At 47.8% G+C, this 25,721-nt stretch overlaps 5 protein-coding genes across 5 annotated transcripts; 4 read left to right on the top strand and 1 right to left on the bottom strand.

The window, feature by feature from the left end:
• The first annotated feature begins 714 nt into the window (after positions 1-714).
• On the top strand, positions 715-3,243 carry LOC117835407 (uncharacterized). The gene is made up of 5 exons (XM_034714767.1): positions 715-1,014; positions 2,321-2,412; positions 2,488-2,566; positions 2,655-2,752; positions 2,846-3,243. Exons 1-5 carry the CDS (start codon positions 846-848, stop codon positions 3,032-3,034), a joined length of 627 nt encoding a protein of 208 aa, XP_034570658.1. The 5' UTR covers positions 715-845; the 3' UTR covers positions 3,035-3,243.
• Positions 3,244-3,389: 146 nt separating this feature from the next.
• On the top strand, positions 3,390-5,182 carry LOC117835406 (zinc finger CCCH domain-containing protein 48). The gene has a single exon (XM_034714766.2). It carries the CDS (start codon positions 3,784-3,786, stop codon positions 5,032-5,034), a length of 1,251 nt encoding a protein of 416 aa, XP_034570657.1. The 5' UTR covers positions 3,390-3,783; the 3' UTR covers positions 5,035-5,182.
• A 1,826-nt stretch (positions 5,183-7,008) lies between these two features.
• Positions 7,009-17,665, top strand: LOC117838592 (uncharacterized). Its single transcript, XM_034718675.2, has 18 exons — positions 7,009-7,930; positions 8,301-8,498; positions 10,212-10,295; positions 10,888-10,947; positions 11,932-11,976; positions 12,126-12,325; positions 12,423-12,926; positions 13,089-13,182; positions 13,266-13,457; positions 13,533-13,622; positions 14,475-14,537; positions 14,634-14,708; positions 15,526-15,576; positions 15,734-15,811; positions 16,130-16,264; positions 16,415-16,522; positions 16,629-16,694; positions 17,000-17,665. The coding sequence occupies exons 1-18, from the start codon at positions 7,145-7,147 to the stop codon at positions 17,072-17,074; spliced, it is 2,904 nt and encodes a 967-aa protein (XP_034574566.1). The 5' UTR covers positions 7,009-7,144; the 3' UTR covers positions 17,075-17,665.
• A 138-nt stretch (positions 17,666-17,803) lies between these two features.
• On the top strand, positions 17,804-21,269 carry LOC117835814 (uncharacterized). The gene is made up of 2 exons (XM_034715132.2): positions 17,804-20,517; positions 20,617-21,269. The coding sequence occupies exons 1-2, from the start codon at positions 18,772-18,774 to the stop codon at positions 21,046-21,048; spliced, it is 2,178 nt and encodes a 725-aa protein (XP_034571023.1). The 5' UTR covers positions 17,804-18,771; the 3' UTR covers positions 21,049-21,269.
• A 2,300-nt stretch (positions 21,270-23,569) lies between these two features.
• On the bottom strand, positions 23,570-25,716 carry LOC117835815 (UDP-glycosyltransferase 92A1). The gene has a single exon (XM_034715133.2). The coding sequence runs from the start codon at positions 25,073-25,075 to the stop codon at positions 23,570-23,572; it is 1,506 nt and encodes a 501-aa protein (XP_034571024.1). The 5' UTR covers positions 25,076-25,716.
• Positions 25,717-25,721: the final 5 nt, after the last annotated feature.

The following is a 25,721-nucleotide window of genomic DNA, read 5'->3' on the forward strand; positions in this document are numbered from 1 at the left end:
TTTCTCTGCTCAAGCATCTTAGTTCATGTCATCTCATGGAATCGCTTACAAACTGTCAATAGCATAGCTTGTTAGAAATTAGAATTAGTGAATTAGGAGGTGTTTGGATCCTGGAGCTAAAGTTTAGTCCGTGTCACATCGGATATTCGGATGTTAATTAGAAGGACTAAACATGAGCTAATTACAAAACTAATTGCAGAACCCCCAGGCTAAATCACGAGACGAATCTATTAGACCTAATTAATCCATCATTAGCGAATGTTTACTGTAACACCATATTGTCAAATTATGGACTAATTAGGCTTAATAGATTCGTCTCGCGATTTAGCCTAGGGTTGTGAAATTGGTTTTTTAATTAGCTTATGCTTAATACTCCTAATTAGTGTCCAAATATTCGACGTGACAGGAGCTAAAGTTTAGCTCGGGGATCCAAACACCCTCTTACCCTAGATTCTGGAATGTTATCAAACAAGTCTTTGAACGGCATGAGCTTGCATCAAATTTGTGCTAATATTATGCCAATGGTTCAATTTGCCACGCACATTTTCCTCTTGTTAGTTGCGAAAAAAGGAAAAAAAAATGACATCTACATGGCACTGGTGAATATATCCTCCTTGGACACGATATCGGCCATCAGTTTTCGATCCAACGCTGTGGGTTCATGCACAATACAGTTTCCACCGTGATGCTTTTTTGCGACCGTGGTCACCCGGCTGCGGGCTAGGTTTTTTTCCGCCCAAGCTTGTAGCCCTCGACCCAAAGCCGCCGCCAAGAGGGTTTCTCTTTTGCTCACCATCTCGGAGTCGGACGCTCGCCGGCCCAATCCCAAGCAGTCCTCGCCGCAGATGGCAGTTCCCGGCGGCCGCAACGGCCTCAGGAACGACGACGACGACATCGCTGAGCACGCCGAGGCCTTCGGTGGCGTCTCCGATGACGAGGAGGTGCCTCCCCACCTCCGCGCCCTCGCCAACGCCGCCCAGACCGGTGACGTCGCCGCGCTCCTTGCCGCCCTCGGTACTGGCTTGATCCGGCCCGTTCTCTTGCGATCCTTGAATACTGGAAAACTTCTAGGGCTCTGTGGACACTTGATTAGATTTGTGTACCCGTTTTTGCATAGGTTGTTTATTATGGACGCGTAGTTTAGGAATTTCAAGTTGCTGAGTTGTGCTTCCGGAATCACATCGCATTCGTGAAATTGCATTTATTTTCACTACTCAGGTCGCAGTTTGCGTGGTATAGCTTCAAATTTGGTGCTTTTTTTGTACAGTTCGCTTACTGCTGTATGAGTGTATAGCCTGATAGCCATGTGGCATGTACAGACGTGGATGAGGCTTGTGCGTGCAAATTTCCCAATGTGTCTATGTGGACCAGCTTGTGTGTTGCCTGAATTTTCTCAAATGCTGCATATCATTGCTGCGATGAATGAGTTTGAGATGAGCCTTTGGGGCTTGGGAAATGCACTTCTGTTCATTTGTTTGTGTTCCATGACTATTCATCTTTGGGTTATCTCAGAGGTCAGAGCAAAATGCTATTGTGGTTCCACAGCACTTGAATTGAATGCAGCTCTGCATATAGAAGCGCTACATGGTTACATGCTTAGTGTAATGCTGGGGAAGCTAAGCATACCTCTCTCTCTCTCTCTCTCTCTCTCTCTCTTATCATACTAACATCCTATCCAGGGAAAAAATTGCAGCTTCGTTTTGTGCGAGTGTGCGACTAAAATTGCATTTATATTTGAAGGGTCCTTGCCGTTGGTTTAGGTTCTTTGCCAGCCAATAAAAATGTTGAACGGGTATAGCTTGTTTGTGTATCTATTGCCTTGATGTTTGTTATGTACTTGTTTGGTTGACATGCTATAGGCATCTCCATGGACTTCTTTTTATCGTCTCTGTTGGATAGCTCTGGTTCTTATTTTGTTTTGTTCGATCTCTGTATGCTTTGCTTCAGAACTTCCACGAATGCATGATTAGTCCTGATTCGGTCATTTAATATCTCTCCATCTACCCTCTTAACATAATATTATACTGTTATAATTTTCAGATGGTCAAATCTCACCATTTGAGTTACCATGCTATATATATGCTAAACATCAGAGTGTGTCAGTACATGTTAGCTGTATTTATTCAGAAGTCTTGTTCCTAAATCCAATGTATTCCTACACTCAACTTTCCTTCGCTGTATCAAAGTTGGCTGCTCTGTCTTCTAGTGTTTTCATCCATTTACTTAAGTGTACATGGCAACAGAAAAAAATCTGTGTATATTTGGTTCTTACTGTCTGTGGAGCTCTTCACTTAGACTGGAATGTTTTTTATTTATGCAGATAATCATGATGGCAGTATTGATGTTCCAGTTGAAGATGGTGATACTTTGCTTCACCTGGCATGCTTATACGGTCATCTCCCTTGTGTGCAGGTTGCATTTTTATCTTGTTTCTTGCTCCCTTCAATTGTTGATTTGATTTGTAACTAACTGTGGCCACCTTGTCAGCTACTGTTGGAACGTGGAGCTAGCTTGGAATGCAAAGATGAAGAAGGTGCAATCCCTCTTCACGATGCTTGTGCTGGAGGTATGTATTTGTGGACATACAAGGATCTCCATGCTTGTAGTCATCATGCTATTTTGTTTTCTTATTGAGCTATATTTTTGGGGTACAGGCTTCACTGAGATGGTCCAATATATTCTGAACTTTGCTGCTAACAAGGATGGTTGCGTAGTGCGAATGCTCAACACTGTGGATTCTGAAGGCGATACAGTAAATTCGTGAACCTTTCCATCATTTCCGACTGATATTTTCAGTTATACACCATCAACATGAAAATTAAAATTCTGCATCTACCTTATGCAGCCGCTCCACCATGCTGCTAGAGGGGAACATTTGGATGTTGTCAAGCTTTTGCTCGAGGCCGGGGCATCCCCCAAGAAGGAGAACACGTATGGGCAGACACCCGCTGATATGGCTGACCAAGACACTGAAGTCCGAGGCCTGTTGACTGCCAAGCAAATTGAGGCAAGCACACACATGAGTGATGATTAAGTCTGTGGAATCCTTAGTTGAAACTGGTAGTGTGGAGTAGTAGTCGTAATATACCGCTGTCTTATCCGCTATCCAATCTTCATCAAACCTGGAGTAATATTGTAGCCAGAATTTTAATGGAGGGATTAGTTACATGATCGATGCTCCTTTTCCATATTGTTGCATTATATGAAAGATATATTTGAACACCCGTTGATTTTGTTGTTGTATTCCTTGATTGTTCCACAGCGTCTTCTAAGTTTCTTTGAGAACGAAATATATTTCTTACACCATGACTAAAGTTGAATTGCTTTGTACTTACTGGAATGTAACTAAGTCGTAATGGGTTAGATTAAATTGATTTCAAGTAATGTGATGTGTGATTCATAAGATTACAGATTAGTAGATTACTGCTTGGACTGTTGCTTGGTGGAAATAGTTATCATTTTGGTAGGAACTTGTGGGTCGCAATAGGTATCATCCATCGGAAATGCTCCCGGAGGCCGGAGCGCGTCCGATCTGCCAGTTGCAGTTCCGAAGCAAGTCAAATGAAAGCGCGTTTTCTCTGTGCAGCTCCGATGGCGTCTCGCCGTCTCGGACACAGTTTCTCGTATAGGAGGGTTGGAGCCAGAGTCGGAGTCGGCCCCCGTTGGCGTCGTTATAACGCGAACAATCCATCGACAAATGATCGCGTCCCGCATCTCTTCCGTTCACCCTCCCTTCCACCACCTTGTCACCGACTTTAGGTCGCCACTCTCCCGATCGCGATCATGGCGGCGGTGCACCAGCGCCTCTCCTTCCCGGTCGCTCCACCCCATCCGCGCCGGGGCAGCCACGGTCCTCGCCGCGACATTCCGCCGCAGGTCTGCCGCTACTGGAAGTCCGGTCACTGCAGCCGGAACCCCTGCCGGTTCCTCCATGCGGACGTGCCCCCGCCGCCGGCGCGGACAGCTAAGAAGCCCAGCAACACCTGGGTCAACCCGTCCTGCGTCGCCAAGCCCAAGCTTCCAGTAGATGCGGTGCCGCCGCCGCCGTCGGTGCTGCCACCCAAGCGCCTCTGCGGCGGCGAGGAGCTCGCGGGTTGGTGCGTCGGCGACGGCTTCCGTGGCGTCGCGCAGCTCAAGGGTCACGCCAAGGCGGTCACCGGCGTCGCTGTGCCGGAAGGGTCTGGCAAGCTATTCTCCGGCAGCATGGACGGCACTGTGCGCGTCTGGGACGGCAGCACCGGGCAGTGCGTCCACGTCGCGCCGATGCAAGAAGGGGAGGTGGCGAGCCTGGTTTCCGTCGGCCCGTGGGTGGTCGTCGGGGTGCGCGGCGCCGTCAAGGCCCTCCACACCGGAACCGGGAAGGAGCTCCTTCTGCGAGGACCCGCTGCCTCCACGCTGGTCACCGCCTTGCTCGTCGAGGACGACGAGCACCTCTTCGCCGGCACGGAGGACGGCGTCATCTACATGTGGAGGATGAACCAAGCCCAGCAATGCTTGGACGAGGTCGCCGCGTTCCGGGGGCACGAGAAGGCCGTGGCATCGCTGGCGCAAGGAAAGGGCAGGCTTAACACCGGCTCGGCAGACGGCAGCATTAGGGCCTGGGACCTCGAGAGCCGCCGGTGCGTCTGCACCCTCGCCGCCCACGCCTCGGCAGTGATCGCGTTGCTGTGCTGGGAACAGTTCCTGCTCTCGTCGTCCGATGACGGCACCGTTATGGTCTGGCGCGCGAAGCCGGACCGCGACGACCTCGACCTCGAGGTGCACTACGTCCACAGCGAAGGGGAACGCGTGGCCGCCATCGATGGAACGTACGATCCGGACAAGAAGCCCGTCCTGATGGTGTCGCGCGGCGATGGCGTTGTGCGTGTCTACGACCTCCCGTCGATGAAGAACAGAGGGCAGATTCGCTGCAGCGGCGAGGCCAGGACCGTATACCTCAGGTCGCCCGGCGTCGTCTTCACCGGAGATGCGTCCGGCGAGGTCAGAGTGGTGAAGTGGACGCCACGCGCTGAAGCTGAAGCATTAATTATTTGAAAGTTTGGACTGCACCTGTGCATGATCTTTTGAGGCGATCAATCACTGCTGCCAATTTTGCTTGTAAGCCGGTGTGTATGTAAGACCCAGCAAGTTGATCCTCTGCTTGTTACTGTCTTAATAAGAAACAACAGAGATGTTACGGTTATTTTTTGACTTTGTGACGGTTTTTTTTTAAGTGTAACGGGGGGGGGGGGGGGGGGGGGGGGGGGGGGGAGAGAAGAGTCCCCACCAAATTTCATTCATAGGAGCTTATTGCAAGCTCATTAAACCCACTAGTTCAGCAATTTTACAAACTTTGTGACGTTAGAACACCACATTGCTGAATTGCTGATAATGGATGCGATGGCTATCCTTTTTTCTGGCCCCAGCTAACTCCGTTGTGCTTGCCTATGGGCTTTTTTGACCCACAGTATGCGCCAGATGTTCTCTAAGAGAGCGAATTGTTTTCCTTTTTTCCCTTGTATAGAACTGGAAAGACGACGGTCGACGGCTAGTGCTACTGTTACAAGAGAAGCAACACTCATCCTCTCAGTCTCAGCGAGTAAGAGAGGAGCACAACTCTAAAGCAGTAACGCATAAACACAACAACAAAATGTACTTCAATATCCTTTCGACCAGGTTGTTGAGTTAGCTTTTGCTCTGAGCGATGTGATCAGATAAAATTGTCTCGGTGGCGCTGGCAGCGAGTTTTCGCCACCACCTCTTGCATTTGCATTTACATTGTAAGAGTTCTTGCCATCCAAATCCCAGCCAACTTTTGCGTGATGTGATCAGATACATTATCTTGGAGGAAGGGTAGAAGACTAGAAGTTAGTTTTTGCCACCACTACCTTACGATCTGTTACCACCACCTACGTTTGCAGAATTGCTACGTGTGGAGTAGGCATGGGCTGACAGTCGAGTCCCTGCGCGTTTGGCTGATGGCAGCAGCCGAAAGTGAGATTCGACCACAGTGGCTCGTTAAAAAGTTCACCAAACACAGACACGTCTGAAGTGGACGGTGCTAGTTGACGTTATTACCAGTTTGCTACTAACCCCTTGTCCGGTTGTTGGTGGCAAATTGGCAAGAAGATGCTCCGACCGTGATCACTGTCTCACTGATCACCACCGATCGCGGTAATTTCTCTGATTTGTTATCGATTACAGTTCTGCTGCGTGAGTTGTAAGCGCAGCAGGACGACGCGCCGGCCTGCCTGCCATGCACGACCCTGCCCGGGTGACCCGAGGTCCGGGCAAATTAGCGGGGCAGCGAGGTCTCTGTCGGTCGTGGTGGTCGTCGGCACGAAGCGCTCCAGTTTCGTTCACACGGCTGCAACCTGCAGGGCGCAGGCAGCTGTACCTGGCTCGAACCTTCCATTTCTCCGGTCTCCTCCGCCCGTGAAGACCACGACAACCAACCGCGCGCGGCAGCTGAAGAGAATTAACGTGACCATCGCCTCTTTTGGTTTGGTGCGACCGCTGTTTCACGTGATCCCGGCCGGCCATATTCCACGGGACGGACACCAGTGGCAAGGTCCCAGCACGATCCTTGGTCGATAAGCAGCCCTTCTCCTACCACACTGAGCTAAACAATGTCTTAAAATGGCAATCGCTCTGGAGCTTTGTGATTGTTCCCCTTAAGGCCGTCTCTTTGCTCTTACGCGGTCTATCAAAAAAAATTTACCATAATTTGTGCAAAAGATCCCATAAAAAGTGAGGTAGCATTTCGTTTGACCGGCAAGAACGCATCCCGTTCCCTCCGCAGAAAAGGCCAAGCAAATTCATCCGCGCGCACACGGAAGCAACTCAAATCCTACCGAACTGTGGACCCCAACCCACCTGTCAGTGGCGATAAGCAACATGAATTTATAACTGACAGGTGGTCCCGGGGCCCGCACCTCCTACCACGTGCGGCCCTTTCTCAGTTCCTTTCTGCCGTACTACTCCATTTTAAACTATTTTTTCCGTCTCTAATTTCCGCTCATTTTTGGCCATTTATTATTCCTTCAACGATCTCGGCCGCCTCCTCTTCCCCCTTCCGTTCCGTTGGCGTTTGATCCTTCGCACCAGATTGCTGCGACCCTCCGAATTCCCATTTCGCGGTTGAGAGCTTCGATCTCTTGCGCGCATGGAGGAGCCCTCCGGCGAGGCCACCGCCTCGCTGGCACCGGAGCCGCGCGGGCGGGCGGATGAGGACGGGAGGTCGCCGCGGGAACCGCCGGAGCCGCGCAGGCGGGCGGATGAGGACGGGAGGTCGCCGCGGGAACCGGCGTTCGAGGACGCAATGGAGGAGGCGTCGACCGCCTCCGCGTCGCCGGTCGCGTGCCGCGAGGGCGATAGCGAGGCCGCCGCGGAGGCCTCGCCGTCTTCGTCGCCCTCAGCGTGGAGATCGCAGGGCGACGGGCCGGCCGCTGCGGAGGAAGTGGAAACGTACGACTCGCCTTCGGCTTCATCATCGGGGTGCGCGGCGATGGAGGGGGAGGAGTCCCCGTCGGTTGTTGAATCGCGAGAGGAGCCGGGGAGCGTGGATACGGGAAGCGCCGCGTCTCCCTCGGAGCAGCTCGCGAGAGGAGCGGAGGAGCATGAGAGTCCGATGGCCACGCCAAGGGCAGGATCGCCGTTGAGGGAGGAGACGGAGTCGAGTATGCACTCGGCGCCATCGTCCCCGGCGCGCTCAGCCACGTCGACGTCGTCTTCGCCGCTGTCGCAGATCAAGCAGCAGGCGCGGCATGTTCGAACAGGCAGCTTCCAGCGGTTCCGGCAGCAGATGCAGCGCGCTTGGAAGTGGGGGCCGATTGGAGGCGGAGGAGGCGGAGAGAGGAGCCCCAGGGAACAGTTGCTGCGGACGTCTCTGAACATTGAGGCCATGGCGAATCAGAAGCGGCAGTGGTATCAAATCCACTCCAAGGCGCAGGTATAGAGCTCACCTTTTTGCTCAATCGTAGGTATGATAATTGTGCATTTGTATGCCAACTTTTCCTTAGTGGGATGACTCAAGACTAATTTTAAAACTAAAGGGATAAATTAGTGCAAATAGCTTGCGAGTTTGAGCTTTGCCTTGAAATTGGCAGAATAGTTTTCAAAAAAAAATAAATTGGCAGAATACATAAGTTCTTATTGGTGCCATTTCGTAGTTGCTCATTGTTTAGCTTCCTATTCTGACAGAGTTTGCATAACACTGTTTTAGCTTCCAATGCTCATCGTTTAGCTCCTCTTGCAGTGTTTTGATATGTATGCAGTATCAAGTTGCCCTTGTCAATAAGCTATTTCTTCCATCTCTGCAGGATCACTGGCAATATAAGGAACCAGCATCGCTCTTTGAACATTTTTTTGTAGTTGGTCTCCACTCTTATGCAAATGTTGGAGTAATTGAGGATGCTTTTGCGAAAAAGAAAGCTTGGGAATCTAATGTAGCACGCTCAGAGATAGTAGATCTTAGAAAAATCCAGTATCATGGACCTATTCCATCAATGGAACCCCAGGTATGCTGCTTTGATCTTGAGAGATAAATGTCTTCCAGTTTCAGATGCAGTAGTGTTATCTATGTTATTTTGTGGTACCAAACTTTAGTTCAAGTGCACTTGCCTTTAGATGCCACCATAACCTTAGGTGATTTTTGAAGTTGATTAGGTTGTGGTCCATAATAATAGGTGCTTTTATTTTTTCGAAGACTATACAGCGGGAGAGGCCCCCGCTGTGGTAAGATATATTAAAAGGGTAAAATAAACTGTACAAGGACAAAAGTCCAAAGGGCACCGCAATGCCCGAAAAGGAAAAAAGACTTCAGAAAGACCTCAAAGGAGGCTAAGAGCTATGGCTAAAACTAATGCTGTACATTGGTGACCCATGAGAGGAAATCCTGTTTTTTTGCTTTCCTTGATTCTGTGAGCTTGAAGTCTTGCCTCATCTACAAATCTAGATAACCAGTCTCTAACTGTTGGCCTTTTTCCTTTACAGATGAGGCTGTTTTTATTTTGTTGTCTAGGTGCTTTTATTTTGTTGTCAGGTAGCTGAGAATTGCGACATTTTTGTTTTTGTTTCTAAATATTTGATCCTTAAGTGTGATAGCACATCACAAAAACGTCTATAGACGATTTTTTCCTGATGTTCAGGTACTAATTAGTAAGACTGAAATACTGCATGTATTCATGATGCATGCAAATTTGCTGGTCTGTGGGCATGATTATATACAAATATTTTAGTTTATTGAGTAAAAAGGAATTCCATGGATCATCACTAGTTCACGTTACTTTGTTGTTATCATTGTACATTGTTGATTCCCTTTATGTGTATGGCAATGCTTATAGAGCACCTGTACTATCTGCAGTATTGTAAAATCTATAGGCATACAGTATCACTTATTTGAAGAAAATGAATTCGTCCTTTTTGCATTAGATGCCGCTTGTGTTCAGATTTGTATTTTTCTGACAGATGCAGACTATCCCTATGGTAAAAAACGTACAACTTTATTTATGGGAGGGAGGGATTCAACAGCTAGTTCTACTCAATTCAGTTGAGCAGAAAAAGCTTACTATGGTGCTTTTATTGACTCTTCATGCTTAAGCCTTCTTTTAGGAGTAAATCATGAAATAAGGGTTGAACACAAATTTCATAGTAACATCTGAGTTTCTCAATTACAAATTTAATTCTAGTTGTCAGTAAAGTTGCCTTTTAGCACCTCCATCTGATCTCATGTTGAAGTCCTTCTCCCGTGCCCTAGTATTTAGTTTCCATCTGGTGAAACCTAGCTAGACATGCTTGAATACAGACAGTTCTGATTTCATGGTCTTCCAGGGCATCAATCTCGTATATTATGCTTGTACACAGGAAAGTGTATCCTTATTTGGACCTTTTCTTTCTCAAGTACGCAGGATAGCTGTGTATCATTGCATTAAGATGAATCCTTATTTGGACCTAGGGCCTTGGCCTCTAGACTGATTTGCTTGTTTTGATAAATGATATTTAGAATAATTTTTATTATTACTTTTGCATAGACTTACAAATTGTAAAATTCTGTCCAATATAAGGCTGACAAGTGGAACCAGAGCCACATGTTGGTGACATTGGATATTAGTTCTGAACTTAGTGATCCTTGTGATGGTAGTGAGTAGTGACCATTATCACTCTATCTTGTATATTCCTTTCTTACTCTTTTTTCTTTGAGAAAAACTGATCCAATTTTAACTTACTTGCAGATTCTTTTCAAGTATCCACCTGGAAAGAGAGCGGAAGTTAGGGAGAATGATTTGCCCTCATTTTGTTTTCCTGAAGGTGTAAAGGTTAGTTACATATTAATTTCTTGGGTGTATCGGTGTATGAATAGTTTTCCAACTCTTTTACATGCCATGATGTGTTCATTGAGCTATCTGAAGATGTTGTTGATCCACCTTCTAGTGGAATTTTCTTTTAATGTTAGTTTTCACAATGTGTTCAGTAAAGGGTAATGTGATGAGCCCGCATGTTGCAATTCTTTTCTCAGAATCCGAGTAATGTATTTCTAAGTAAACTAGCTGTTACTAGTAGCATTAAATACTATTTCTATACAACAGTGCTTGTCCATTATTGTGGGGACTTTGCATATGATTGCATATATAAGCTGTGGTGCTATTTCTTTATAGAAAAAGGGACTAGCCACTCTCTGTCCTCACTTCATGATAATATTGATGGCAGCTGGTGTTCTGCTACCTACTTACATGGATGTTTTTGTTCATGTATTAATTAGCTTTAGAAACCCTCTTATTGATCCCCCCCCACACGGTTCCATTTAGTACTTTATTTTGTATTCCAAATTTCTTCTTTCCTTTGCCTTTTGTTCTGTTATGATACGTTCCACAGCAATTTTTATGATTCTTCTCTAATTTAAAATTTCAGGCTCGCTTAATAGAGAGGACTCCATCCATGAGTGACCTGAATGAAATGATATTTGGGCAGGTGAGAATTAATTCTAGCAGGATTCATAAAACATCCTGGAGTCCTGGTTATTGGTGGTTGTCTGTTTTACTGGCCGCCAGTGGTATTTAATAAACCAATTTAGGCTTTAGGCTTGTGTTGAGCTAATGACTAATGACAATTCTGCCTAAATTTTACATCCCCCCTCCTCCCCTGCAAACAAAAGTATACTCCACAGCATTCTTTTGATAAAATACATGAAGAAAAATAGCATTTGCTGTTCAAAGAACAATCTAACAGCTAGAATATATCCTTTGGAATGTAATGCTCATGTGGAGAACTAGCATTCCTGATTTTTATCACTGAATGAGTGTACTTCTTCTGCCCTATTGCACATGAGATTCCAGCTTGAGAGTGTCAATTTTCGTACCTTTTTTTTCTCAATTGCCATACTTACTAGAAGTTGCCATGTCAATTGTTTGATTAAATTTCACAAACCTACCAATATTTTGGGCTTATAGTCACAATTCTACACATTTTGTACCCATTTCACAAATCCACCACTATTTTGAGCTAGTTCCTCACAGAACAGCAACTTTGTGACTTCATGACGGACCAAGCCCTGTCAGGGATAAATTCATGAATGGGCTTGGCCCACATATTAACTTCCATGAATATGTTGCTGACATCAGTGGCGGAGCTTGAACAGAGAAGTAGAGGGGCAGCACTAAATAAATCCTCAGTATCACTGAATAGTAGCTGAATCAATGGAGATTTTAGTTTGGCGGGGGGGGGGGGGGGGGGGGGGGTGGCATGGTCCACCCTAGCCACAACTAACCTCCGCCACTGGCTGACATGTGGGCCCAACTGTTTGTTGTAGTTCTATGATAAGCCATCCCAAAATGGTGGTTGATTTATAAAATGGGCACAAAATGTTGTAGGTTTGTGACTATTATCCTCAAATAGTGGTAGGTTAGCAGTATTTCAATTTTCAACTTTCTAACTTATACAATGATTTTTACATAGGAACATTTGTCTCGAGATGATCTGTCTTTTATCTTCTCCCTTAAGGTTTGTTTATCTCTTCCTTTCCTGGATGTTAGTACTTAGTTCCAGATTATTCCAGTTACTATGTACTGATATTGCATTTTCCTATCTACAAGCTTGTGAGTCTTATTACAACTCTCCTTTGATGTTTTTTATGGCTGTTTATGAACCAGGTATCAGACAATGCACCACTATATGGTGTTTGTCTGCATGTCCAGGAGATAGTTCAAAAGGCACCAGGTATACTAGGCGCGGTCTCACCCCTAAACCCCACTTCCTATAAGCCAAGTCGTTTCTTGGTTTCTGCACCACGTTGTTACTGTTTACTCACAAAGGTACCCTTTTTTGAGCTACACTATGAGATGTTAAACAGGTTTGTTTTCGGATCTAACATATATTTAATATATTTTGATCTGATATTTCTTCAATTCAGTTCTAAGGATATGTTGGTGTGTCTATTCTATGGACAGCATAATTGCACAGGAGAGGCTTGACAGGATAACACAGTTTGCTAGTGAAATTGCTCTAGCTGAACCAGTTCCTCGTTCTGTGAAAGAACAAGATGGAGTAAAAGGGGATTTTGATTCCTCAAATGGGATTCCATACATTGACTGGACAGAATATGCTGTACCTGCCAACAGTATATCAGGTCTCATTTCTTCATCCGGTGTTCCATCAGAAAGGGACATGCCTTCATATTTGTTCAGGAGCTGCGGACCTAATTCTCCTGAAAGTATATCTGCTAGTGAGATTTCAGATTCTAGTTATGTCAGAGAAGTTGATAAGGAGGGAAGGCATAGTTTCCAGCAATATGAAGACTGTCTATCGGAGAACTTGGAATCCCGGTGTGATAGCTTTGGGAGGGAAAATTACATACATGATAATGGACAAACTTCCCCAGATCTTCTGTCCATGCACTCTCCTATCTCTAGAAGATTAGAGCGTGCACAGAGCGTGGAGTCTTTTTTAGACAGGTAAACCTGAAAACAAAGATTTCCTGCTATTGTGAAGTGCAATTTGGCATTAATCATGTCTGGTAGGAATTATGTGAAATTAAATCTGCTCTTTCTCTGAAACTGTTACTGATTATGGTAGAATACATATTGTTGTGAACGGTGACACGTCTTGTATGACAGTTCAGTCAAAGTTGCTGGGTCAGATGACGAAGATGAAGTAAGTTTGAAGCATGAAATGATTGTTGATGATGAAAAAGTTATAGGATGGGCTAAGGTTTGTCATACATATTCAAGCTTCACAAATACTACCAGATGGCTCTGGTTCTTATTGATCATATACATAATGTATTATTTTAGGCACACAATAATGAGCCTCTACAAATTGTTTGTGGTTACCATGCTCTTCCTCTGCCACCTCGTGGTGGTGAACTTGTATTCTGCCCCCTTGAACATCTCCAACCTGTGAAATACTCCCGGGCAGGATTATCCTTGTTGGGTTTTGAGGAGACAATTTTAGACAATGGTTTGACTTTGGCAGAAACAAATAAGGTAGATGCTTTGCCTATCGCAACTGTATTCTTAGTATTGTTCCCCTACTTCCCTAATCATGAAATTTGATTGTAGGTCAATGCACGTTTGGCGGCTGCAGAAGAAGCTCTTGCATTATCGATATGGACTACAGCTACACTTTGTCGTGCTCTATCTCTGGAAAGTGTATGTTATATTACTACCAGTTTTTCAGTTAATGGTAACATTATGGAAGGCTTTAATACTATTATTATGTTAAAACAAATACCCCCTCTGTCCTGAACTATAAAGCATTCTTGCTATGTACCTAGACGAGTACTTGCAGATACATAGCCAGAATGGACAGAGGGAGTATTACGCTACGAAGACTAAAATAAATCCTGTAAAAGGGTTCACAAAACACAACAAAATGGAAGCAGCCCATTGATTCAGCACTGAATTGAAACAAGTACAATCTCAGCCTTATACAGCTCAAATAATAGTCACGATCAAGAAATTCTGATAGCTAATAAAGATAACTACTTCTTGGGCGATACAAGGATTCAGATTTAAGTATTTTGTTCTTTTGGAAAGAATATTAAATGTATATATTCTTGAACTCAGGATTTCTTATATGGGCAGAAACTTTGCTCTTCAATTGCTAGGATTATCTTAGTCGAGACCTTTTCTCAAGATTATCCAAGTCCTTTACGCTTTAGCATGCACTTGTTCTTTTTAATCTACAGGTTAGCTCTTGAACTACCAAAAATGGTAGCTTTTGCTGTGTAAAATGTAGGTAATTACCACTGCGCTGAATATAGGTCCCATCTTTGCACTTCTGCTTGTTTGATCAATTACTACCCCATTTTAAGACCACCCATCTCGTATCGAGGGACATTCTAGTTGGTGGAATAATAACAAGTTGTATCTCTCTGACTTATTTTTCTTCTTCTGACAAGACCCCCTCTCTATTGGTAGGCGTACACTGACTGCACATTATACAAGTGATACTATCTTGGTTTGTTTATTTCCGCATAAATTTATTATTTTCTCCTGAAGGTGCTAGGATTATTTGCTGGAGTTCTGCTGGAGAAGCAAACTGTGGTAATATGCCCAAATCTGGTATGGTTTTATTTCAGCGTTGTAACAATGTTCTTTGGTCTCATGCTATCCTTCTTCCCGCTGATACTAGCACTTATATCAAATGCTTAACTGCAGGGTGTCCTGTCCGCAATTGTTTTATCAATTATACCAATGATAAGGCCATTCCAGTGGCAAAGTTTGTTACTTCCCGTAAGTTTTACTATTTCCTGTAAGATTGAAGTTTCTATCTTAAAACAGACCAAATCAGGTGGAACTAGGCGGGTGGCTTTTATTAAGAAAAAAATAAGCATCCAAATTTGCCTCTTAATAACTGCATTAATTCCATTTTCTAGGAATACTGTATTAGTAACTGTAGTTTACTTGGGTATTGGATCACAAAAACTTGACCTTTTGATCTTCTTGGTTTTGCATTTTGCCATGTTTTTTGAGGGGATCACACTGCTCATATTTATTGAATCATATCATTTGCCATAAGCTTAAAATTGTCTGTCTTTATGTGACTATATAATTATATAAACCTGTGAGTATTATATCGCCCGATCTAATTTTTTAAGAGTTGTCTATGTATTTATTTTTATCTTCATGTTTCTATCAGTTTGTAGATGAATCTTTTCAGCAATTAGAATAGACTACTGCATGAACTAGGGGATTTCTAGAGTTGCTCAGTAGGTGTGTTGTTTCTTTTTTTAAAACTTATAGAATGGCAGGCCTGGCTTAGTACTGGGGTATATCCACTTGTATCCTGGAGGTTCTGTGTTCGAATCAGCCTCCTTTGCAGACATGGTCAGGCTGCCTAGAATCCCCCTTCCCAGAACCCACCTAATGTGGGAGCTTTCATCAGCACTGGGTACGCCTGTTATGACAGCTTATTGCATAACACAGTGTCTCACAAATATTTTGTTGAAGTAATGTAATTGCAAATTGTGAAACATTAGTCCTTTAGGTTTACTCAATGCATCAGCTCATATTGCGATCAAATTAGCTCATTTTGTGTCTTGCTTTTCAGGTTCTACCAAGGAAATTGATTGATTTTCTTGATGCCCCTGTACCTTTCATTGTAAGCTTCTCTGGCCCTTGAAGCTCATTTGTTTGGTTGCTATTCTTTATTTAATTTACAGTGACCATAGTTGTCAAATTTTAGTAATTTTGAACTATATTATCATTGATTCTCAGTAATCGCTGAAGTGCGAATGATAATCCAATTTCTTCTATAGGCTGGTGTACAACATAAACCCCCTGATATCAAGATGAAAGGATCTAGTCTTGTCAGAATCAATGTACAGAAAGATCAGGCAAGTATTACATGCTATTTGCTTTTAGTGAAAAGACATCTTGAGAAGGAACGTCTAAACTTTTTTGGTCAAGCAGAATCTTGGTTTTGCTCTATGCTTGTGGATTGTGTTCTTAATACAATATTGTTGGTATGTAAATGTGTGCAAATCAAAAGTAAAATCAACTGAATGTGATTAGGGAAAGTAGAGACTAGGGGTAGATTTTCCCACTAGTGTCCTTTTACTTCAGCCAATCATGAATCTATTGGTGCGAGATTATGTGGTGTTATTGTCTGAAAAGATTCAAGGTAAATGTTATTTTTGTTTAAAAATACACAGGTGAAGGCATGTTCATTGCCTCAACTTCCACGTTACAAGGAGCTTGTTTCTGATCTCGGTCCAATTCATGCCAGACTATCGTGTGAGAATGCTTTGGCTAAGAGGCATCCCATCTATAAATGCAATGAAGTTCAGGTGCTAATTTATCGCACTGTGTGGATGTATCGTATTTTTTAAACTATTCATTCTTGAGAAAAAGTTGTCTCTGCACTTGATCATTTAAACTTCTCTTGATTGTCCAAGCAAGTTTTTGAATGATAAACATGCATATGGATATCATTGCAGGCTGAAGCAGCTTGGCAGTTCTTAAATGTAATGAGATCCTACTTGGAATCACTTTGCTCTGACTTGCGCTTTCATACCATCACAAATGTTCAGTCCAACAATGACAGGGTTAGCAATGCCAAAATTGTTCTTTACACTTGGCAATGATGCTGCTTGTCACTTATTGGAAAAATCATAAAATCTAATGAGTAATGTTGCTCTTCTGTATGATCAGGTTTCTTTGCTTCTGAAAGACAGTTTCATTGATTCGTTCCCCTCAAAAGATCACCCATTTGTAAAGGTACTTGTCTATTTGTTTTACACAGCGGATTCCTATGTTTATTTTCTTTAAAAAAACACATACTTGATGAAACTAGCAAACATTAAATTGGTAATTCAGAGTATGCCCCATAGAGTTCCTTCTGGTCGAGATGCAAAGCATCAAAACATAAACTAAGCCTCATTGATTGTAATTTTCTTGTTGAAACTCCAATGAATCTATGACCCTATCACACTATGCATGTATTCAATGGAACTGGCTTTTTTTTATGCTGCTGTGTGTCACTATTTTGCCTGCATATCCTCATAATTGTTAACATTGTGCAGCTCTTTGTGGAGACACAGATGTTTTCTGTTCTATCAGATTCTCGACTGTACAGTTTTGAAAATGAACGGACATAATGGCATTGTTCAAGCTGGAGATCAAACACAGTGATCCTCCCTGTCCTTGTTGTGTCTGCTTCCTGGTGCTATTTTTACATGTCATTCCAATGTTCTGGCAATGGGAGGATAAAAACAAGGGACATAGGCGAAGTGTGGATGATGTGAAGTCACGGCAGTTAAAAGGTTCTGTTAGAAATATCCAGGCATGTCTGCGATGTAAGAATACTCTGTACTGTCAGGTTATAGGAAACTGATGCAACCTGGTCTTCTAAACGGGATGAGGTACATATGGTGTGGAAGAAAAAAAGAAATGCTGAATATAGTTGGGGCTTCTGTTCCAGTTATCGTTTTTCTTTGTAATACTAATGAGCGCATATAGTGAAAAGAAGAACCATGTATATAGGATGAGCTTATTCATTGTAGTTCGTGTCCCTGATTGAATTCTGTAAATTATGATTTCAGTTACTGATGCACAAGAACGGGGATAAGTTTTGGTGTGCGTTCTGCAGTTAGGGTGAGTTACTTTCAAGGCCAATTGATTGTAAAGCACTTCAATGAATGGTATGACCGGATCTGCCTATCATCACGGCAACAAGTTTTGGTGGTTTACTATTCTTCAAAGGCATTTGAAAAGGGTGTTTGAATGAATAGATATGTTTGGTTTGATGGACGATTCTATTTCTCATGTTTGTACTAGTAACATGCATATGCGGAATGAGGTGGGGATAGACCAAAGTCATTTCATTTTTCAAACCAAATAAGAATCTGAGATGACTTCATGAACTCGATCATGTAACTCACACTGCAAAATCCATTGCCAACAGGTGCCCTAAAGTAGAAAAAACACGTAGACACCCTAGTGCAACCTCCGTCTATAAGTTCATATTCATTTTTTGAAACGAGGATAAGTTCATATTCATGGCAAAAACTAAACAGTTGTGTTGTTATAAATCCGGCCAGCTGCTTGGCCGGCGTAGCATGAGAACTGAAGAAGATATAACAGCCTCGGCTCCGCCGAACGGCCCAAACGGCCCGCTGTTTCGGTTCAGAATACTTCCTTTTCGAAAGGACTAAAACGAGAGCCGATGGCTAGGACAGCAAGCAAGGGCACAAGTAGCATGAAATCTAGTAATATCTGCAGCGGTCGTGCAACGGTCTGTTAACCTCTCACCCAACCTTTGGGCAATCACAACTGCGGCATGACTGATCGTGACAACGCACACGGATCATCATCATTGGACTACAGCCTGGTGATCAATGGAAATCAAAGTGATGTCATCTGATTCTCATCCAAACTCGAGCTTCACATTCTTATCTGGTTCCAAACCTTTGCTGTTTTAGGAGCGGGAGACCATGCCAGGTCACGCAAGCAAGGACGAACAGACTAGGAGATGGCAACCAGGGATCCAACGCGCTGGGCATGCGTTCGGCCATGTTGCCCCAGGCAGCAACCTCTTCTTGTAACAAGAAAAAAGATGAGAAAAATTCCTTCCCCTCAAGGCCTGAAACCTCTCCTCCAATGCACGCAAGAAATCGGCCGTGTCAACGTGCACAGAAATGCGCTTCTAAATATCTGCACCTGCGCGTGCGTGCATATAAATAGTCGGCACATGCTACTGTGATAAGCAAGCCCAGCAGACTCGTGTCAGTGTGTCACTAGCAAAGCTCTGTCAAGATAAGAACAGTTCTTGACAAGAACAGAGCGGTAATCCGCAATGGATCGTCGCGTGAGCCTGGCCACCCGGAGCGTGCGCGTGCAGATCCCCGACCAGCTGCCGACGCTGTTCGAACCGCAGAAGGCGGTGATGACCCCGCACATCCGCGCGAGCACCGACGACGACGACGCGGCGCCGCCGGAGCGCAGGCTCACCGTGCTGGCGCTCCAGCTCGCGTTGCTCGAGAAGGCGGCCAGCCGGCTGGGCACGCTTGGCTTCATCTGGGCCACCGTCGTCCTCCTCGGCGGCTTCGCCATCACCCTGGGCCAGACCGACTTCTGGTGCGTCACCGCGCTGCTGCTGGTGGAGGGCGCCCGCATCCTGGGCCGCAGCCACGAGCTGGAGTGGCAGCACGAGGCCACGGGCCGCGCGCCCCCCGTCTCCTGGGCCGCCGGCCGCGTCTTCCACTGGCTGCAGCTGCTCTCCGCCTCCGCCTGCGTCGCGCTCTCCCTCGTCCGCCTCGCACACCAGCACTACGGCGGCAGCCCGGAGGCCCGCACCAACCGCCGCTCCGCGCTCGACATCTTTTACGGCCTCGCGCTCGCCGAGGCCCTGCTCTTCCTCCTCGAGAAGGCGCTGTGGCAGTGGAGGCTCGGCTACCACCGCCTCCTCGAGCGCGTCGCCGTCGAGTGCCACCTCGCTACCGCCTGCGGCACCGTCGCCGTCCGCCGCTTCTTCTACGACTCCTACTCGCGCTGCCTCAACGGCAGCATCTTCGACGGCCTGCACATGGACCTCGTGTCCTACGCCGACGACCTGCTCACCGCGGGCTCGCACGACGAGCAGCGCCTCGGCGCCAACATCCTCGTGGCGCTCGTCGAGTCTGACCGCTTCGCCGACGCCACGCTCCGCAGGATCGGCACGTCCGCGCCCACCGTCGAGCGCCTCATCGAGATGCTCAGCTGGAAGAACGCGTCGGAGAAGGACGTGCGCCGCTCCGCCGCGGTCGTCGTGTTCATGCTCACGGGGAGGAAGCTCAACGCGCTCCGCGTCACCCGCATCCCCGGAGGGATCGAGTCCGTGGCATCCTTGCTGTACGCCGACCTCGACGAGCTCAACCTCCTCGGGCTGTCCATCCTCAACAAGCTCGCGCACGACCACGACAACTGCGACAAGATCGGCAAGACCAGGGGCCTTCTCGACAAGATCATCTCGTACTCGAGCATAGCCAGCGGGCCGGCGGCGGCGGCGCCGCCGACAGACACGCGACTCAAGGCAGTGAAGCAGTCGCTCCGAGTTGTGAAGAGGCTGGCGACCACGACGGGGACCACCGGAAAGCTACTTCGTGGGGAGCTCTCTGACATCGTGTTCACGGTGAGTAACATCAGGGAGGTGCTGCAGCAGCACGACGAGAAGGACATGTCAGAGCTGCACCTGCTGGCGATCGAGATTCTGACGAGCCTCGCCATGGATGAGGAGGCGAGGGAGATGATCGGCGGGACGGGGGGTGTGGTCAGCGTGCTCCTCGCGATGTTCTTGCCGGGAAAGGATGCCGCAGCGCCCGACCGGCGGAAGGACGCGGTCCGGGTGGAGGCCGGCGAGGCTCTGGCGATGCTGGCGCTCGACAGCCGGGCGAACTGCGGCGCGATCATCACGGCGTGCGGCGGCGGGGTGGCGCGGCTCATCGAGGCGCTGGGTGATCCCGTCGTCATCATCGGCGCCGCAAGGATCCTGCGCAACCTGTGCACCTACGCCGGCGAAGAGTGGCAGCTCGCACTGAGAGGAGTCACCGCCGGCGCCACCAAGGTAAGTAGTTTCTGTCCACTGATCTGTGCATGTGTATCGTCGCAGCTGGAGGTCATTGGCCAACCATTCCCTGAATCTCTTTCCCGATGACTCGAGCAGGTGCTGCGAAATATCATGGTGGAGAAGACCAAGCTCCTCAACATCTCCCTCAGCCTGGCGGCGCAGATGCTCCGGTTCATGGAGCCCGGGGAGCTCCGGGGGACCCTCGCCGCGGCGGGCGTCACGGAGGCGGCGCTGGCGCGGACGCTGGTGCTGGTCCTGCGGGAGTACGGCCGCCCGTCCTTGGTGGTGCCGCGCATCCGGTTGTACACGCTCGAGCTCGCCATCGCGCTGATGCGGTCGGAGGAGGACGCGCGGTTCGTGGCGCTCTTCGTGGAGCTCGGGCTGGAGGGCGAGCTAAGGCGCGTCGCGGAGACCACCTCCGGGCTCGAGTGCTTCAACGTCTTCTCCGGCAGTGTCGGGCTCAACCGCCGCGCCGTCGGTGTCTGCTCGCTCGTCGAGACCGCCAGGGAGCTGATGAGGCGAGGCTGACACGTCACAAATCCTCATCTTCTACGCTGAAAAAGCGAGCAGCCACGGCCGGTGTCTCCCCTGCTCCAGTCATATACTTCGGGGTGCATTGTGAATTTGTGATTTATCCACTTTGATTCCACGGTATTTGCATATGTAGTATCTCTCTGTGTCTCATGCGTATTGTTTCTGTTAATTCTGTATCACTTTTTTTTAAACGTAAATGGCATGAGCTCTGCCGCATCTTATAAGAAGAATAGAAGTTTCAGTACAGATTACATGTCTTGTTATTTATATGATTGACAAATTACAGCTCATCACTCTTAACATGAGTTGATACAACATCTGCATTATTCGATCATAGGAGCTCCACACGCCGCTTGGCGCAGACCAATCTCATCTTTGATGAGGTAGAATACTTGCAACGTAGAGCATTATTTTCCCTCGAATATTCTTCTATTACGCTCTTTCCAAAGATTCCATGTGGTGTAGATGATCACCGCAGCAGTTCGGCGTTTCTTTTCCTTGGCAACAGCAGCAATGGACATACACCACCAGTCCTGCAATTCCATATCACTTTGTGGAACCTGGACAAGTTCATTAGCCCAGTTAGCGACTTTGCTCCATACTTGTAGTGAAAATGTGCACCTGATACACATGTGTACTGCTGATTCAACATCAGTCTGGCATAGTGGACATATAGGATTACATGGCCAATTCCTAGCTTGAAGTCTGTCAGACGTCAACAATCTGTTCTGCATGAGCAACCAAGCGAAGAACCTGTGTTTACCCTTTGTCAGTGCCTTCCAGATCGCTTGCGGCTTGAATTGGCAGTAAGATCCTGCAAATTGGGCGAGGTATGCACTCTTTGCAGTGTATTGGCCGTCAATCGACCATCTCCATACAATTTCGTCAGGCATATCAGTAAGGACCACGTCCTGGACAAGATCCCAGAGCTCGATAAATTCAGCCATTTCATTTACAAATTGCATTCTCCATAGGCCTCTAGTCCAGCTCTGATCCTGAAGCTCCTCCTGCACTGATATGTTTTTACGCCATGCCAACTGGTACAGATTTGGTGCTATATCCCTAGGGGCTTTGCCATTAAGCCAGGAAGAGTTCCAAAATTGTGCCTTTTGTCCATTCCCCACCGTAACTGAGGTACTAGCTCTGAACAATTGCAAGTCAATGTCTGTCACCGGTGCTTCCCCTCCTGTGAGCACAGTTCTATCTGGCTCCTTCCATTCAAACCACACCCACCGCAGCCTTAATGCTCTGCTGAAGTTCTCCAAGTTTAAGGCCCCCAGGCCACCCATCTTCTTTGACTTTGGCACATTAGGCCATGCAACTAGACAGTGCCCCCCATTTACTGTTTCAGCCCCTTTCCATAGGAAAGCTTTTCTTATCTTGTCAATTTTCTTAATTGTTCAGGATTTTGGGTTGAAAACTGTGAGGAAATATGTTGGTATGGCTGACAGAACTGTGTTCAACAATGTCAGGCGTCCAGCCCTGTTAAGTAATCTTCCCTTCCAGGAGGGTAATCTAGCAGCAACTCTGTCAATTAGTGGTTGTATATCAACCCGCCTTAGTGCTCTCGTGTGAAGAGGTAACCCAAGATATGTGCAAGAAAAAGACTTCACTGGACAGTGGAAATTATGCAAGATGTGCTCAAGGTTGATCCCATCACACTGGATTGGGTAGATGGCACTTTTGCTGAGATTTGTGATCAGTCCTGAAGCCAAGCCAAAGTCATTTAGAACCTCCCTGACAACTGCAATCTCTTCATTGTTTGGTTTCAGAAAAAGGGCAACGTCATCTGCATATATGTTGAGCCTTGTTCTAGCTGTTCTATGTTGGATTGGGGATAGCATTCCTTGGGCCTAATTCTGTATCACTGGATTCCTTGTTGTGTGAAAGTGAAATAAATATATTATGGGTACATTCTGTGTGTGCGCGCGCGCTTGTTTGATTCTACTTCCGTCCAGAAGTTCAAAAGGTTTATATATGCTTTTGAGAAAAAATAATTAATCCACAATATAAACCCAAAAAACGTTTCGAACAGCAGCATTTCATCTAGACATAATGTAAAATGGGAAACCGCGATATTATCGTTGTTAGAGTACTGCTCAACGGAAATCGTCGAAAGAAACTCAAATTGATATATGGATATAAATCATGTAGTTGCTTATTCTTTTTCAAAATGTTTATGAAATATGAATGCAGAACGGAAAACCGCAAGCCTAGGTAAGACGCATATGGTCGGTGCACCAGAACGAGGTGTTACTGTTCTGACGAGCTGCCTGACCTCAGCCTGGATGATATCAGCAGCTAGCAGCAACTTCCTTTTTTTTTTAAAAAAAAAAGGAAAACAGCAGACGAGGGTTTTGCCAGGCATATATAAATAGAGAAGAGCTAGCAGTCAGCAAACGCCTGATTTTTCGAGAGAGAACAAGTTGTGCACTTGTTCGTCTTGCTCCACAGACGAGGATCGGCAGTCTGGTTTGATCGATTATTGTGCCCCGAACGGGAGAATTTGCCATGGTCAACCGAAGGCGCTATCGAGGAGGCGCTCCATGGCGAGCACGGACGAGCCCTTCACCTCGTCGTCCGCTCCGCCGACACCTACCGCCGCGCGCGCCAACTGCTTGAGCTCCGCGGCCTTCCGCCGCATGTCCCTGGCCTTCTCGCCGTCCCCGAGCACCGCCTCCACGACGTCCCTCACGTGCTCCCACCCCTTGCCCAGCCCGCCGAACACCCTCCCGGACGCCACCTCGACGCCGACGCCGAGCTCCTCCAGCAAGCGGACGTCGAACACCTGGTCGGCGATGAGCGGCCACCCCACCACCGGCACGCCGTGCCACAGGCTCTCCAGCACCGAGTTCCACCCGCAGTGGCTCAGGAACGCGCCCGTCGACGCGTGCGCCAGGATCGCCACCTGCGGCGCCCACCGCCGCACCACCACGCCCCGCCCCGCCGCCGCGGCGCGGTCCTCGAACCCATCGGGGAGCCACTCAGCGCGGAACGCCTCCGCCCCGTCGAACTCCGCCGGCGGCCGCACCGCCCAGATGAACGGCCGCCCGCTGGCCTCCAGCCCCCGCGCCAGCTCCATCATCTGCGACGCCGGGATCGTGTTCTGCGACCCGAACGACACGTACAGCACGGACGCCGGCGGCTTGGAGTCCAGGAACTTGATGATGCGGGCGTCTTCGTCCCGTGCGTCATCCGAAGGTGCTCGTGTTCGGCCGCCGATGAGGGGACCGACGGCGAACGTCGGCAGCCCGGAGAGCTTCCGGATGAGGTGGAGACCTTTCGGCTCGATCTCTTCCGAGGTGTTGATGACGAGACCGCCCGAGTGGCGGAAGTGGAGGCTGATCATCCGGCACAGGTACGCCAACATGGGGTTCGTCGCGTGGTCCTCCGTGACGATCACGTTCAGGAACTCCGTGTACCGGACGCGCACGTCGGGGAAGTCGTGCAGCGCCTGCTCGTCGCTGGGGCCGACGGGGCGCGGGAACGTCGGCGGGCGGAGCCAGATGGAGAAGGTGACGGCGGAGGCGTAGGCGCCGGAGGTGAGGAACACGCGGTGCCGGACGCCAAGCGCGCGGGCGCTCTCGGCCGTCCAGCCCAGGAAGATGTCCGCGAGGACACACACGTTCTCGCGCCCTTGTCTCCCCGCGACCTCCGCCACGAGCTCCTCGAACGACGGCCGGAGCAGCTCCGTGGCGCGGTAGAAGGCGGGGAAGGCACGCAGTGGGACGGCGTCGGCGCTCTCGGCGTCGGGAGGAAGGCCATGGTCCGACGGCGAGAACGGCAGCTCGGCGAAGCCGATGGACGATCCGGCCGGTACCGCACGCTGGAGGTTGGCCACGTTGCGGGGCGTGCTGACGATTGTGACCTCGAGACGGCGCTGGCCGCTGCCGCCACGCTGCCCGAGGCTCTCGAGGCGCTTGGCCAGGTTGAGGAACGGGATGAGGTGGCCTTGCGCCAGGAACGGGAAGAGGAGGAGGTGGCCGGCGCCGCGGCCGCCGCGCTCTTGCTCGTGACCCATGGCGGGCGGACAGGGCGAGGGTGAGCAGCTTGTCCTAGTGTGGAACAGGCTTGGTATGCTTTGTTGAGTCTGTTACATCCTTACAGGCTGACTACGTGTATATAGACACGCACCCATGACGTCGCCTGTGCCGTTTGGCGCTTGCGTGCTCCCTATGCTGTTACGCTTGGCGTTTGTGCGGTGCAGCGTGGCAAAATGCCAAACTGCCAATGGTCTGAGATGCACTCGTGCAGTTTGCACGTACGAAGAACTCTCTGAAATTTTGGATTATATATGCACTATCTATTGCTAACGCAGAAAATCCGATTGTTCGGTCAGGTGGTAAAAACAAGACACGCCAAGCCATGATAAGTTATGCCTACGAGCGACTTCGTCGATGCCGTAAATTACGCGCAGATGGCACTGTCAGTCTTGACCTAGCTAGCCTGTGTAGATCTTTTCAGGTTCAGTTGGTCCTACCGTCCCTGTTCCGATCTGGTTGTCTTCTGATATATAGTGACATTCCCGGGCAAACTCTAGGTTGAATGATCGAATGACATTAACCTGAAGATTTTAGCTACATATATTACCTCAACCTTTTTTAGGCTCCCAAGTGGTTTCGTCTCCACTCTCCAGCATACCACAGATTGTTGTGTTGTTGCTTAAT

Source organism: Setaria viridis, chromosome 9, assembly GCF_005286985.2.
Source record: "Setaria viridis chromosome 9, Setaria_viridis_v4.0, whole genome shotgun sequence".
Lineage (NCBI taxonomy): Eukaryota > Viridiplantae > Streptophyta > Magnoliopsida > Poales > Poaceae > Setaria > Setaria viridis.